Consider the following 12,523-nt stretch of genomic DNA (forward strand, 5'->3'; position numbering starts at 1 on the left):
TGCGATCAACCTGACCCGTGGTTGCGGACAGTCTCTCACTTGTCCTTGACACAGGATGGGTTGATCCTCTCTGTCCTCTGTGGCCACCTGCTGATCAGCAGTGGTGTAATGTGTAAGGCATGCAACAATGGTCGCATGGTGACTCACGAATGTCCATGACAAGCGCATCCCTCATAGTGCGATGGATGTCGCAATTGCTCTGTCTTGGTGGCCTCGAAGCAGCATCAGAATGCTTTGTTTGAAGGAGCAAGACAGGATGCACTAGGACCCAGAGCCTGAGCCCTTTATCTTGAAGGATGCCCCAGTTGGGAGTGCTAGACTTCCCAGTGTACGCAGCGGTCACAGTAGGTTGGGCAGATTTGGGATCCAATGCGAGAAGTCTCCTCCTGCATGTGCCATAAGTGGCTCCAGGAGATGGTTGGCACAGTTATCGCCTGAATAAGAAGGAGAGCCGAGATAACCGTGAGGACTCAGTCTCGCAATGAGATTCAAGTAACGATGAAGCAGTGGATGAACACCCGTCGTTCGGTGACCCTCTTTCCTGAACTGAGGGCGACCTGGGTGGCCTCCCCCCCCCCCCCCCCCTCCTCAGCCTCGTATGATGTCCCTGGTGACAGCTGTCCGACGATGCATATCGCAGAAAACCTGGGTTGAGTCAGGCTCAGGCTAGAGCTTCACGGGACCACTCTCCTTGACTGCTGGCATAGCCAGAGGATCCTTCAGTAATCTGGAGTCATCCTGAGGAGATAAGCTGCGATGGCACTGATGCGCCCTGTCCGATTGCATTGCCCTTCTTGCTGTGCAAGGGGGAGAAAATCTTCTGCATGCTTCCTGGATAGCAGAAAAGGTTAGATCCGTTTTCTCCACTCTACCTTGCGTGCTTGTTGCACTTACCATGGTAGTCCTTCCAGGCAGGGTACTTACTGGAAGACCCCCCTATGCCGTGCTTCTAGATAGGTAAGTTCAGGTTCATCCCCAATATTGGATGCTAGCAGGAGCGCATAAGGTGGAGGAAGGATCACCCTTCCTGACTGCAGGTCTCGTGTATGTCCATTGGCGTTAGCTTCCCAATGGGTGGACGAACCAGGCAAGTGTCCCACGGTCTCCTTGGACCATTGAGGTCCTGAGTGTGAATACCGATCCCATTCGAGCTTTATCTGAGTGGTCCTTGTTGTATGCGGGATTCAAGGAAATTATACAGTAGTCTCTGGGAAGAGGGAAGCATCTTGTACTAGGCAAAGCCCTTGTGGGCAGATGGGGAGCCTGGATTCCCTATTGCTTTTGGTGACCAAGGAGTACTAGGGCGATCCCTCACCTGATGAGGTAACCTGCCACTGCGTGGCTAGATTCCCATTCTCAGGAGTAAGGTGTCACCACATCAGCTACTGTGGAATCCCTGCACAGGCTGTGGCTATTCAGAGTGTGAGGCCTGGGCTCCTGTCTACTGCCAGATGAGTCCTGTTTCTCGGTGGCCATCTGCAGAGTCTATCCTCCTCCATCTGTATAAGGCATCAGTGGGGATCGAGACCACCCTTGCTGGCCATGATTACCGTCCTCACAGGAATCGCTTGGGTTTGAAACTGATGTGAATGGGTGCCCCATCTTTGTTGGAGGCATGATTCATCTGTAGGCGGATGACCCTCCTTTGGGCCACTGTGGAGGGTGACTAGCACCAGAGTTGTCACCTCTTACACTCGTCATATGTCGATCTGGCCTGGTGAAGGGGGTCAGGCATTGCATTCCCGGGGTGCCCGCCTCTACTATTAGCAGGTTACGTATAATCGCATGGCTGATACCGCTATGATTTTCCAACTGGTTGACACTTGCTAGCTTGGCACTGTGCCCTGCTACTAATCCGGTTGCAGATCATGGTCCTTGGATTTGGGTAGTCACATTTTGTTTTCCTTTATGCCAACTGTTGCCCAGGACCGCCAAAGAAATTTGCCGAATTTGGTGCTTCATTTTCCAGGTCTGTAACACATTGTTACAGCCCTAAGTCATCCCTTTCTCCAATGAGTTGAAGGGTTTGGGCCCCATGTGGCTTGATAGCAAGGCCAGCTTCCTCAGCGCTGTGGCAGGATCACTGGTGCCCCAGTCGCAGCTAACACTGCTTCGTCGATATTTGAAGCGGTCGTAGTATGACATGAACCTCCACCCTGGGGTCAGGCAACCTCAATTGTCATGACTAATGCGCTGGACAGGAGAAACATATTGTTCCTTCTTAGGCAAGAGGATGGTTCAACCCCATGCATGTAAGCAAGATGGACTGACAGCCTCACCACTCTGTCATGCTGATCAGAGAGATGTTTGGTCAAAGTGGTTTGAACATAGGCTCGAACGGGAAGAGTTTCTCGAAGGCCCCTATCTCGGAAGTGCTACAGTCATCTCACTGACTGGTGATGCTCTCTTCCAATGAGGCCTAACAACGTAAGTCCACGTACACCAGCTGGCCGGCCTCCTAGCCCTTGCCTATATTTATTTATGATGGAGCAATGCCTCCACAGATCAGCATACTTCCAGCATCAACTCTGCACGTTGATGCATTGGCCAACTCTCCCCTGCACCTCAATCAAGTCACAACACCTCTATGCCAGCGAAGGGAGGTACTCAGCTTGGGATCTCCAAATGGGAAGATAACCCGCTACCGAATGAGTTGATGCCCTGACTTCAACCAGTCACTCCGATGCTTTGACACAAATGCCTCGCTGCATCGGATGCATCACATTGATGAAGCACATGGAAGCCTCAACTTTGAGGTGCACCGATGTGTCAGGTTCGGTGAAAAAGCGCTTCGACACACTGAGTGGCTGGAAGCGCTTGGATGCATCGAGTGGATGGACATTCCATGATGCTCCACTCTGAACTGGCATGGGGTGCTTAACAGAGTCCTTGGCTCGCCATAGGGCTTTGCCGAAGAGGCCTTCTTTGTCCTCGCTCTCTGGGAAGTCCCATCTGGGCCCTAGAGCGGACTCAGTGACACCTGGTTTGACACAAGCAGCACAGATCCAGCTTCCACCATCCGTTGTGAATCTTCCTCCAAACAGCAAATGAAGGTAACTAAATTAATAACAAAAATAAGGTGAGAGAGAGCGCTCTGCGTGCACCCAGCAGCATGGAAAGAATGAGACTGAGGCAGGATGGGAGTCATATGGAAGATACTCCCACATGGGCGCATAGAGCACAGCTCTGTGTGCTTTGAGAAAGCTCCGCCACCTAGAGGACAGGAGGACGTTCCCCAAAGTCATGTCTAATTCAGCTTGCTTATCTGCGGAAAATACCCTGATTTTTGAATGCCTGTGTTGAAACTGACCTACTTGCAGGCTTAGTCTTTACCTACATATCAGCATCTCCTTTCTGGCAAATGCTGGCCAAGTCTGAGTCGAACTTTTTTGGAACTGGAGTAATGAAATATATAGGTTGATGATGCCATTTGCTTTCTCCTGCTAGTGTTTTTTTTAAACCTTTTATTTCTATAACTTTTTTTTTTTTTTAAATTGGACAAAATAACATACGTGAATGGCTTTTGAGAGCTGTGCTCCCTTCAGCGGGTCAGTATTAAATGAGCCCTTTTAAGTAGAAATGTGCCCCTTTCTTCTTGTTGTCTTGAACTGTAGGAGTGCGTACAGCACGTTCTGCATGAAGTCTCTGATCTTACTACTGTTCAGAACTGGAAAGCTGAAGCACATACTGATGGGATAATGTTAAACAATGGTTGTTGGTAGCATCTAACTGAGATGACATGGAAATGCTTCACTGACACATTGCCATCATCTCTTACAGGCCGATTCAGAAAAACGCGCGGGAGAGCTGGCGAGCGCACAGGCCACTCTCCTGGGCGCGTGATTCAGGAGGGTGGCCTATGCAAATTAGGGTCCGCGGTAAAAAGAGGCGCTAGGGACACTAGGGTGTCCCTTGCGCCTTCTTTTGACAGCAGCGGCTGTCAGCGGGTATGACAGCCGACGCTCAATTTTGTCAGCGTCGTTTCTCAAACCCGCTGAGAGCCACTGGTTCGGAAAACGGAAGCCAGCATAATTGAGCATCAGTCTTCCGACCCGCAGGCCGATTTTTAATTAATTTATTTATTTATTTTTACTTTTGGGGCCTCTGACTTAATATCGCCATGATATTAAGTCGGAGGGTGCACAGAAAAGCAGTTTCTACTGTTTTTCTGTGCACTTCCCTGGCGCTGGCAGAAATTAACGCCAGCCTTTGGGCAGGTGTTAATTTCTGAAAGTAAAATGTGCAGCTTGGCTGCAGATTTTACTTTCTGTATCGCGCGGGAATAACTAATAGGGCTATCAACATGCATTTGCATGTTGCGGGCGCTATTAGTTTCGGGGGGGGGGGGGGTTTGGACGCGTTTTCGAAGCGCTATTACCCCTTACTAAATAAGGGGTAAAGCTAGCGCGTCAAACGCGCGTCCAAATGCGGCTTAACAGTGCGCTCCACTGGAGCACACTGTACTGTAGCGGCCTGTTAGTAAGCTAGAGCACAGAGCCATTGTGGTGTCTGCTTTCCCCACCCCCCCCTTCCAAGCTTTACGCAGCTCGAGATTCTGCCAATTGCATAACTGTGAATATTTTCATTAAGTATACAGTGCAAACTTGCTCTTGAAGATTAGACTAACTATTTTTGTGTAGCACAAACTTAGGTTTTACTTGTATCACAGTGGTATCAAAAATTCTCCATTGCGGTTTAGGTGGGGGAAAAAAGTGGCTGACAAAATAGCACAAATTTGCTGGCAAGAGACACTCATTGCAACAGGCGCATTTATCACTTGTCATTGCACTCTGAAACCTAATCATCGGTCTCTCGGCTTTCCTCAGTATCTTAAACATGTGTAAAAACATTCAAATTGTGTCCAAAATTACCAACTCATCAAATGCTCATTTAGCTAAGGAAGTACTTCACGTCTGTGCAGTGGGCCAACCTGATCCATATTTCAAAAAGCATCTGCTTCAGGGAGCTCCCTACTCAACTCTTTTTTCACCATTATTTCCAGCCCCTCATTCTTATACCATTGTGTGATGTATGTAGAGTGTTTTTTTAATGGGTTGTATTTTTCTAGCTTTTCTATTCTAAGTGATTTGACAAACTTAGGTTTTGCCAGTTAATTACAGAGGTAATGGGAAGAACCTTATTTGTGCATCTGGTCCTTAGTTATAATACAGCAGAACATGTATAAGAGAAGAAAAACTGTATCATGATGCAGGATTTTAGCAGCAGTTTTGCTGTTATGAAATACACCAGTGAAGCAGTGAGTTTTGTCTCTTTGACAGTTACACGGTACCTTTTAATTAAACCATTTTTAATTAGAAATGTTCATGAGGTGGGTTATAAATGAAAAAATTAAATTATTTTTCCAATAAACTGTTAATGGTCAATTATTCTTGATTTTCTGAAACCCAGAAGACTTAAAAGAAAAGCATATGCCAAAAAAATAAATAAATCCCCAGAGTTGATACCTAGTTTTGCTTTTTGGGGTTTTTTTTTGTTTTGTTTTGTTTTTTAAATGCAGTTATGACAGTGAACTTCATGAATCTGAGTGCCAAATATTCCAAGATTAACCTTTTGGTCATAATTTGTTTCATGTGATTGTAGCTGTAAATGTTTTCAGCAACCTCATTTGTAAATTTCATATTGATAACCTATAAATTTGGAGGTTTTGTGTTTTATGTTTTGCATATTCTTGTTGATAACTATTTTGGATCATCGGTGGTTCGGTGGAAGATAAGTGAATGCTGACCCTCAGTTTTTGTGCTCTGTTAAATGCTTGGGATGTACAGTTAAGTTACTGGAGATGAGCTTTACTTTCTCTGGCTTTTCCTACCTGTGTTTTGTCAAATCATAAAAAACCAGTATCATTTAAATAACAATTGAACAAGCTTTTGTTTGTATACTTGTGATAACTTTGTTACTGAATATTCATTTTGCAGGCTGCCAGAAACTGTCTGGTGAATGAGGCAGGTGTGGTGAAAGTATCTGATTTTGGAATGGCAAGGTATGAACAAATTGACATACAAGCTGGTTCATTTTTCAGATGGGTTATAGCAACTTCACCGCTGTAACCAGTTTAAGATTTTTGTATATTAATTTCCTTGCATCTTTTTTTTGAAACTTTTTTTTCCTTTGAGCTGTATATTTTGTATTATCAGAAGAATCTGTTTTTTTGTTCACTCAAATAATTATTCTGCAGGGTTAAAGTCCTTGTTAGTGTTTGATTCTACCTAAAGTGCAATAACCTTTTTACTTACTTTTGATAATTGTAACATACTGGGATCAGGTCACTAGGAATACGCATTAGGATACAATATATTTATGAAACATTTTTGCTACTGTTTTGGACCTGCTTTTTTCCCTAATGAGAATCCTGGGGTAATTGTTTAAATACATCTAGAGTAATTTTGTAGTAGAGGAAAATTTTGTTAAATCTTTTCTTTTTTTTTCCTTATGTGTTTGGAATATCTAAAAAATATAGCTTCAAAAAAATGTACATATGATTATACATTATCTTGAACAAATGCATGATCGTGAAGATTGGTGTCTGTCTTGGTTGCACAACATGGTAGTGAACTCGGCATTTTTCCCCCCTTTTTTTTTGTATATTCTTTTTATTGTGTTTTTCAGATTAATAATAGCAGGTACTAAACATAGGTGTACAGTGCCATATTAAAAACATTGGTATACATTGATGCAAGTACAAAAGTTGCACACTAGCAAAACAACAAAACAGAACTCTAACACACAGTGACCTTTTCCCCTTTTTATTGCACAGACATCATCCATTCAATCACTCTGCCTCACGCAGCCCATTCACACACAACAGATTGTCACCGGTCACTCAACCCACGTCATAAACCTCATATATGGAAGCTCAACCCAATGCCAGAAATCACTTCTGTCAGATTTTCAACCTACTCCCAAAATTGAATATACAAACTTATATTTGTATTTTTGATATTTGGCTTCTCAGTAAAGTATATTTTCGTTATTGTACAGTTTTATTAAATATCTAGTTATGCTTCCTTTCTTCTTTTTTTTTTTTTTCTTTATCTCCCTTCCAAGATAACAGAATATCTTTCTTAGACCTAGCTTTATTATTGTGTTATAAAAATAGCGCGACAGGCTTTTCCCACTTTTTGGGCTGCTGGAGAGAGAGAGACTCTTTATAAGGCTCTCATATAAGTAAACTATTTATATCACTGTAAGAGGGGCAGCTAGTAACTCAGGGTGAGGTTTTTGGGGGGCAGTTTTACATGCATAGTCAGAACTACAAACAGCACAGACATCCGTGAATATTTTTGTGTCGTTTGGAGCGACGAAAGGTACTTCTCCCCTCTTCCCCCTCCCCCCCCCCCCCCCAAACAGAATTTGCAATAAATATTGCAAATCTCGTTTCAGCAGTAATGCATAGCTATTGTGGGCATAACACCTTTCCGGCGTTAAAGCTCACGATAGTGTGCTTTACGCTATCGCATGCAACGCTAAGCACCCCCTCATTTTAATTTACTCCGCCCAGTTGGGTAGAATTTTAAAATTTGCATACGCTTCTCACGATGCGTTATTTATTGAATGTGTTATGGCGTTATTTCAGGCGTTAGGGCCCTAATGCGATTGGATAAATGTCCCTCTTAGCTAGTACAAAGACATTAATCACAACTATTTTCCCTCTTTAGGTAATTTTTGATCTCTGTTCAAAATCCTAAATCTGTTTTTAATTGCGCTCCAAACAGCTGACTGTTTCACTTCTAGTAATAATTAAAGAACAGGAAAGGTAACAAGGGAGACTCTAGGTCATTTTCTCACTTACTAATTAATTTCCCAGGAATTATCTGTAACAAACTTTCAGAAAAAATGCTTGGGCAGTTCCACCTTTTAGTATAGGAGGGGCATCTTTCCTACTTGTGGTATATTCAGTTTGGTTGGTTCTAGCAAGGAATGTTAGTTTAAACAGGAAACTTAAATGAAAGGGCAACAGCAGGAGATTCTTAGTTTTTGCTTTTTTTTTTTTTCTCTCCCCCTTTATCTTTCCATCTTTGATCCCTACTTTCCTTTCTTCACTGGATCTGAGTACCCCACCTGCATGGCCTCTATGGACAGAGGGTTGGAACCCAGCTCCCCCTTTGCCACAGTGCTATAGTCTGCTAAAGAGCCTGCCCCATTTATTTAACATTAATATTGAAATAGTATGGTGTCAGACAAACTGAATGCTGGGATATGGTGTCTGTTTAGTCAGTCTCATGGTGTGAATGACAGTAAAGTGTGTAAATTCCCAGAACCGATTTATATCAAACAATTCTTTAAAAAAAAAAAAAAAAGCATAGATCCTAATTCATGCAGAAACTCCTTTTTCTTGTCCCTGGAGCAACACCACCACCACCACTGAGCACACATGGCCACACAAGCTCATGACTAAAAAGGTTCTGGTTTTTTTTTTTTAATCGTTAACATTTCCAGAAGATGGCAGTACAATTAATTATTTGAATTGTCCAGATTGCTTTAGATGTAAGCATGTAAACTCTCTTAACACAGCTTTTGATGTGATGGGGCCATTTCACCCTTATTTGTGCTATAATGCTATCTTTATTTTTTTAAGAACTATATAGTGTTTTTAACCCTCTACATAAAGACTGTTTGGGTATTTTTTTTAATGCAATTAAGACCAGAAAAAAAAAATCAAGAACAGAATATATGGCTGGTAGCTTTGTGTACTATTAATGCAGCCGGTCAGTTTTCTCTTCATCTCTTGGAATGGCCTTGTGGCCAGGAAAGTGGTATTTAGTTTATTTAACATATTATATTCTGCAAGTTAAAGGCTAGGGGTGGCCCCCCCCCTCCTTGCGGACATTAACATGGGGCAGGACACGCATCGGGCACACTGTTTTCACGGGGGGGGGGGGGGGGGGGTGGAGGTGCTGTGCCTCAAGAACCGTTGCAGCATTTATAAATATCTTTTGAAATGCTGCAAAGTTTTTGGTCCCTGAGGGCAACGCTCGAGCTTCATTTGTTTTGGTGCATTTGCATGTGATGAGCGCTATTAGTTTTGTTTTTTTTTTGGGGGGGGGGGGGGTTGGCCGTGCATTTTCGACGAGCTAATCCCTTTGTATAAGGGGCAGTGGACGCATATCGAATGCGCGTCCAGACGCTTGTTAAGCAGTGCGCTCGGCTGAGTGCCCCTTACAGTATCGGCCAGGATGTGGGGAGGAGGGAAAAGCATATCATGTGCAAGTCTTACCACCCTACGTTGTTCCTCTTAGTTCAGTGTGGATTACACTAATACAATCATAATTTTTTTGGGGGGGGTAGGGGATTTTATATGACTGTTTATTGCAAAAGTAAAACAAATGTTTAACATACATGACTCTGCATGTCAAACTACAGAACAGAAACATTTCTCTTTGTATGAAAGAAAGTAAAAATCGTAGGACACGAGAAGAGCTTACACTTAAGTGCTTTTGTGTGATATATGGCAGTAGGAGATATTTTGTGTAATGCCCCTTACTTCCAAGCGCTTCCGGCATAACCATGCTGCATCCAAGGGCCATGTATAGAACTTCCTGCAGCTGGGTCTTCCTGGGGTTCTGGCTGATGTCACACCCTGACTAGATCTATAAAGTCCCCTGCAACCAGCCAGCGCCTCAGTAACAGGTGGTGCTGCACTAGATTTTGGTGCTATGTTGTTGTCCCTGCCTTACCATATTCCTGTTTTGTCAAGTCTTGTCTAGCCTTGTTCCTGCCCTGCCTTCTCTCCATCCTGCATAACCTTGCCTTGCCTTTCTGACAGCCTTCCTCAGAATGTTCTTTTGCCGAACCAGACGGTCTTCTGGCCTGGCTTGATCTCTGCCTGCCTTGACCAATGCTTGGACACCGACCTTCTTTGATATCTCTACCTGCATCAACCCATGCTGGCATTGACCTTACTAGAACTCCACTAGCCCTGCCCCTTGCCTGTTCCCAAAACTGTCTGACCTCGGCCTGCCTTGACTTCAGCCTGCCTTGGTCCTGTCTGATTTCCTATACCCTGCACCCCACCAGAGAAGTTCTCCTGGCCGCCAGAAAACCTGCGGGCTCAATCCAGCAGGGAGGGGGGCCAGCCAGGTAGAAGACCTTGCTTAGTGGTATGTCAGCTGCCACCTGCTAAAGCTTGGTCTGTGTATGCACGTCCCAAGCTGCATCAGCCTAGCAGCGGCCCGAGGGTTCACATCCTCAGGAATGTGACATCTTGTCCTTGGTGCATTGTGAGGATTCCAGAACACTTGTGACTTTCTGTGTTTCAGAACACTCGGGCTTTATTGTGGCTAGAAGAGAGATGCCTGCTACTAACCTTTTAATACTTATTAGATAATACAAAAATCTGTGAATAAATAAATCATGGGAATTAACTTTCATTTTATGTGAAATAATGAAGCATTCAAGTAAAGCAAGTTTCTTACATAATGGTATCTTCTAAAACCATATGCCAAGACTATAAGACCAAAAAGAGAAACCATATCCATGTGTGTTCTGGACTTTTGTTTTGCCTTAAGCAGCTGTCGCCCACTCTTTTTGGCCTTTTAAGCCCATTTGGAGGCTGCATTAAGCTTGCTCACTGCTGTCCAGTAAGGGGGTGTAGAAAAGATGGTTCAAAACTGAGATGCATGACCTTTTATTGCTGGTTATCTGAGGGACTTTCCTATTTTGTAACCCCTTTCCACCCATCTAGTATAGCCATTGCAGTGCTTGCCCTCCAATATGTAAGCATAAGTTATGGTTCCATATAGAACCTGTCAGAAAGCTGGCTCTTAAGGCAGCATTGAGTGTTGCTGTCGTGTGCTGATTGTAGCATAGCAGCAAAGCTGATGAGGGCAGACCAATTAGGTCATTCACTCTGCCCAATTTCTTAAGGATGTAACCCAGCTTCCAGCTGTAGAACTAACTGCTTGTATCTTTATCCAAGTCTGTTTTGTATTCTTTCCAAGCTGGGTAGGTGAGCATACAAATTCCCCTACTTAATCCAACATCCAGGCCTTGCCACCTCCCCACACTACCTACCATCATATCACCAATCTTTGTGATAATTTAAACAGCTACCAAAACAAATGAACTATTGTCTGAACATACAGCTGCCTTTGTCCCCTTGGCCTTGCAGGATGATGCTTAGCCACCAGCAACCTACCTGCACTGACTCGGGTACTTTTTCTGGGGATTTGTAGCCTGCTGGTTTCCACCTGCCTACCTTGTGACTGGTAGCATTAGAAGCTGGTGGTTCCTGTATCTGCGCCTTTTTCTGTTTATCGCCTGTGCTGCTAAGGGAGTGAAAGGTGGGTGGTTTGCAAAACTGCAACTTCTTAACCTTGTTCTTGCCACTGCCCTCTATATCTGTCCAAATTATGCTTGAATTCTGTCACAGGGCTAGTTTCCATACTTCTGATAGGTTGGTAGCTGCCTGGAACAAGTTGTCGGTCCTATCAATAAATAAGTATTTTCTTATGTTTCCTCTGAACCTTCCTCTCTGCAATTTTGGATCGTGGCCCCCTTATCCCTGAATAGCCATTTCTTTGGAAAATGTCACCTTCCCATACTTTATTGAAACCCATCAACTATTTATAGCAATATAGTGGCAGAAAGACTAACCAGTCCATCTAGTCTGCTCAATATTTCTATCCCTTGCTAATGAGAGATCCCAGTTTCCAGCCAGAGTTTGGTCGCTTGTAGGACATTTCTCCTTATCTATGATGCTTTGTTGTCTGCCTCACTTGTGCTGTACTATCTCAGGCAAATGAACACACAAAATCCTCCACTTGGTTCCCACCCAACATCCCTCCCTTCCTATATTTTAACTAGAAGAATACATACGCATTTATTGGGACACAATGGATGTGAAAAACAGTTGAATTAGCACAGGTTTAAAACCTGCGAATATTAGCGGCACTCATCAAGGCTTCAGTCTTGCCTGCTGTCCATTTGTACTTCTCGCATGTACATTAATTTAAAAGTACTTCTGGTACACTCCCAGCCAAGTGACTATCTCAGCCATACAGGGGATTCATTTCCTTAGATCTGTAAAGGGTATCTGTGGTACATATTTGAATTTATTAAAATGTAATATTCGTGCTCGTCACAAAGTTGTTTTTATTACATACAAACATGCATAAAAACACAAATTCAGTACTTACATAGTTTCATAAATACAAATAAGTAAAACAGGCTAGCCATATCCTTATGGTAAGCACAGCAGTCAGTTATATTCTTGCCTGTACAAAAACTGTTTTAGAGCAGTCTTAAGTTTTTACGCATTCGATAGATTGAATGAAGTCTGGCAGGGAGTTCCAAGTGTGAGGGCCAGCAACTGAAAAGTCCCTATTTCTAGTAATGTTCAGCTGTGCTAGCTTAATTGAAGGTACTTCTAATAAGATTTTACCCACTGAGAAGGTTTATAAACCCTCAGAAGTGTTAATTTAGCAGTCCATGTTCTCATGTATAATTCAATGAATAAGAGAGGCCACTTTAAATTGGGCCTTTAATGCCATGGGCAGCCAGTGCA

At 43.5% G+C, this 12,523-nt stretch overlaps 1 protein-coding gene across 7 annotated transcripts in view; it reads left to right on the top strand.

Moving 5' to 3' along the window:
- Positions 1-12,523, top strand: part of TEC (tec protein tyrosine kinase) — a 218,450-nt gene that overhangs the window by 181,429 nt on the left and 24,498 nt on the right. For all 7 annotated transcript variants that reach the window (XM_029588129.1, XM_029588112.1, XM_029588121.1 and 4 more), the window contains one exon: positions 5,937-6,001. In XM_029588129.1, coding sequence (XP_029443989.1) covers positions 5,937-6,001 — 65 coding nt within the window. The remainder of the gene's footprint in view (positions 1-5,936; positions 6,002-12,523) is intronic.

Source organism: Rhinatrema bivittatum, chromosome 1 (assembly GCF_901001135.1).
Source record: "Rhinatrema bivittatum chromosome 1, aRhiBiv1.1, whole genome shotgun sequence".
Taxonomy (NCBI): domain Eukaryota; kingdom Metazoa; phylum Chordata; class Amphibia; order Gymnophiona; family Rhinatrematidae; genus Rhinatrema; species Rhinatrema bivittatum.